At 34.6% G+C, this 3,768-nt stretch overlaps 1 protein-coding gene across 1 annotated transcript; it reads left to right on the top strand.

The window, feature by feature from the left end:
- The first annotated feature begins 242 nt into the window (after window positions 1–242).
- On the top strand, window positions 243–3,496 carry LOC140864173 (protein neprosin-like). The gene is made up of 7 exons (XM_073268141.1): window positions 243–706; window positions 792–878; window positions 971–1,222; window positions 1,486–1,650; window positions 1,741–1,794; window positions 1,924–2,070; window positions 2,846–3,496. The coding sequence occupies exons 1-7, from the start codon at window positions 545–547 to the stop codon at window positions 3,221–3,223; spliced, it is 1,245 nt and encodes a 414-aa protein (XP_073124242.1). The 5' UTR covers window positions 243–544; the 3' UTR covers window positions 3,224–3,496.
- Window positions 3,497–3,768: the final 272 nt, after the last annotated feature.

Genomic DNA, 3,768 nt, shown 5'->3' with positions numbered 1-3,768 from the left:
GAATCGAATAGTATGATATTTGAGTTTCACTCAACTGTGTGCGCCTCTCAAGTTCGAATATATATATATATATATATATAAATAAATATAACATAAATATTCTTTCAAAAAATATATATATATATTTAACACTCCTTTTTTCTATATTAAAAAAGTTATCTTTATTTATAAATATAAATATTATAATTTCCATTTCAAGATAATACACCAATTCATTGGACGAAGGCATCCTCCAAAATTTGAGGGGACCCAACACCTACGAAACCCATAGTCACATGTCGACACCCCCAAAAGCAACTGTGCAACTCAACTCAAACGACAAGGCGATTCTCCTGTTGAAATACCAAAACAAGATGGTAACTAACCACCATTCATGAGCTCATCTTCCTCTCCTTTCGTGGTTCCTCTGTTACCTTTATTTATTTGATTGCGTCGGCAGATTTTCTTGGCCTTTTTCCCAGCCCAAGATTTCATGTGCAGCATCGAATATCTATTCTGGGTTGAAAAGTTTGAAACTTTGGTAGTGTGACTGCTTGCAGTTGTAATGTTTATGGATATGAAATCGAGGGTCTTTTGTTGGTGGTGTGTTTACCTTTTCTTGATACTGTACTTGGGAACTGCTACTGGTTCTGGCATGAGTCGCCGAAATCTTGAAGTTATGAAGCATCTGAATCGTTTGAACAAACCCGCTATCAAGTCCATCGAGGTTTTATATTTATGGTTCTTTTTTTGTTTACTTGTGTGAAAGTGTGAATTTTTTATCTGATTTTTTTTTTTTGTGGAAAATGTAGAGCCCAGATGGTGATGTTATAGATTGTGTTCTTATTTCTCAACAGCCAGCTTTTGATCATCCTTTTCTCAAAACTCACACAATTCAGGTGATAAGTTTGTTTATTTTCTGGTTTCTGGCTGCGAATCTTTTTCACCATTTATTATTTATTAACGATGGGCTGGATTTAATTTTTGGTAGATGAGGCCTAATTATAGCCCTGAAGGCATATTTAGTGAGACCAAAAAAGTGGGGAGTTCTGAGGAAATTATTCAGATGTGGCATATGAATGGGAGGTGTCCGGAGGGAACTATCCCTATTAGAAGAAATAGGGAAGAAGATGTTCTTAGAGCAAGTTCTGTCAAAAGATATGGCAAGAAAAAGCACAGAAGTATACCCAGACCAAGGCCGGCCGCTCCAGAACCTGACCTTATAAATCAAAATGGGCATCAGGTATGCCAAACAAATTTACCATTCTTTTCAAATATCAAATGGGAAAAGTGCGCTGTAATTCCACTTTCTGGAAAGTTTCGATTTTATCCATAGTGGAAAGCGTAAAGCAGGAAAAAGCGGAAGCTAAAGGCCGAGACCCTTTTCTTATCTTTGATAGTGGCAAAGTTTTGTGAACTTAGCTTGAAGAGTTTTGAATGTTTGTTATACTAGTTTGAACTGTTCTTGTTCATTTGGTGGGATTTTGTTGTTTCGGAGTTCTTCAGCATGCCATAGCCTATGTTGAGGGAGACCAATATTATGGAGCAAAGGCAACAATTAATGTATGGGATCCCAGCATTCAGCAGCCAAATGAATTTAGCTTATCCCAGTTGTGGATTCTTGGAGGTTCTTTTGCCTCAGATCTTAATAGTATCGAGGCTGGTTGGCAGGTATTTTTTTTTGAATTTATTTTAATCTCGGTGGGTTTTTACAACAAACATTTCATCTCATTTTTTAATATTTGTGTACCATTAAAACAGGTTAGCCCAGATTTATATGGTGACAACAACACGAGACTTTTTACCTATTGGACTGTAAGTTTTCAAATTTCTTTTTTCAAGAAATTGATGTTTTTGTCCCTTTATTCTAATGTACAGCTAGCATGTGGAAAGAATCTAGATTTGTTGCATTATTTTTCGTAACTTTGAATAATTAAATGGCAGAGTGATGCATATCAAGCCACAGGCTGCTACAACTTGCTGTGCTCTGGCTTTATTCAAATTAACAATGAAATAGCAATGGGAGCCAGCATCTATCCAATATCTAGTTATCTCAATAATCAATATGACATCAGCATACTTGTCTGGAAGGTAATTTTGCCCCTAAAAGCTTGGCTCCTCTCAACTTTATGTGATTAATAATCTTAAAAATGTGATGTTTCTGCTTTTGAGTGATTTTGTGTATAAAGACAAATGAGTTTTAATGGTTCTAGACTGTTGTTTCTTGAAAACATTATTAAATGGAATCTCTGACATTAGTATCTCAGGTAACATGGTTCTGTACTTTTTTGTTGTGTTCTTTGTTTTAAGTGTTATATAACACTGATTTCATCGCATTCTTTGCTAGTGCACTTTTTTTCACTGAGCATGCACAACTAAAAGAACAATGTGCAAATTCAAGACCGAGTTGCTATCTTTTTTGCAATCTGTTATTTCTTTTGCTTAGAGATGAGTGAACCAAATGTTATTCATAGGCATATCTGTAAAGTCACCAGATTTTTTACTTTAGTTGATGGTTAATCTTATAGTCAATGTTGTTATGTGCACCACATTGTAACAGATAAAAATATAATTTGAACTTAAGCAGCTGCATTCTTGAAATGAAGTTAATTGCATCATCACTTCCCGAATGGTTGTTTTGGTTCTTAAATAATAGTACATTGGCATATGCCTGTAATAGAGCTGATCTGCTCAGTCAAAGCTCGAGTACTCTCTTGAGCCTAGTTCGAACTTGATAAAATTTTTAATTTATATTATTTAAGAATATTTATTAACTGACACTTTTGCCAGTGGTATGAATGGAGACACGATTTTGTTGATTTTAGACGTCTTGAGCATTAACATTGTTTTGTTAAAATCTTGGTAGGACCCCAAAGAGGGGAACTGGTGGATGCAATTTGGAAATGACTATGTACTAGGATATTGGCCAGCCTTCTTGTTTTCCTACTTATCGGACAGTGCTTCGATGATCGAATGGGGAGGTGAAGTAGTGAACTCAGCATCCGATGGACAACACACGACGACACAGATGGGGAGCGGCCGTTTTCCCGAAGAGGGATTCGGTAAATCAAGTTATTTCAGAAACATTCAGATCGTTGACGAATCGAACAACTTGAGGACTCCTAAAGATGTTGGCATTTTCACCGAACAGTCCAGTTGCTACGATATTCAACTCGGAAGGAATGGTGAATGGGGCAACTATTTTTACTATGGAGGGCCTGGGAGGAACGCGAATTGCCCGTGATTGAGTCGTCGGGAAAATGTTGTATGTTAATGATTTTTACGTGAAATTTATATATGGTAGAAACAGCTAGGCTCAATGTTGGTTTTGTTCTTGTATAATTCTTGTTTTAGGTTCTGTACCTTCTCTTCCCCCTGCCATATGTTAAAGAAAAAAGAGTTTCTTTTTCAGGCAGATTGGTGTAGTGTAATTAAAATTATGAATTCGTGTGTTAGAAGAAAGTTTTGTTTGTATAAACGTTCTAGATAAGATTGGAAATTGAATTGTGGTGGTGAAATTTCTTGAAAAATAAGAAATTATCAAGCACCTATGTTCTTATATTTTTTTCTCAAATATATTTATCTTTTTTCTTTTGAATAAAAATTATTTTGGTACATGAGCTATTGATAAAATGTCAAATTGATATATGAACTATTGAAAATGATTTAATTGGTATATAATCAAACTCAAAAGTCAATTTTGTCCTTTACTTATTTTTTTAAAAGTCAATTATTATTATTAAATTCAACTTAATACATATTTTATATTTTAAATTAAATTATTTTATT

Source organism: Henckelia pumila, chromosome 4 (assembly GCF_033568475.1).
Source record: "Henckelia pumila isolate YLH828 chromosome 4, ASM3356847v2, whole genome shotgun sequence".
In the NCBI taxonomy this organism is placed as follows: Eukaryota; Viridiplantae; Streptophyta; class Magnoliopsida; order Lamiales; family Gesneriaceae; genus Henckelia; species Henckelia pumila.
Note: the sequence above shows the minus strand (reverse complement) of the source record. Positions and strands in the feature narration are given on the sequence as shown.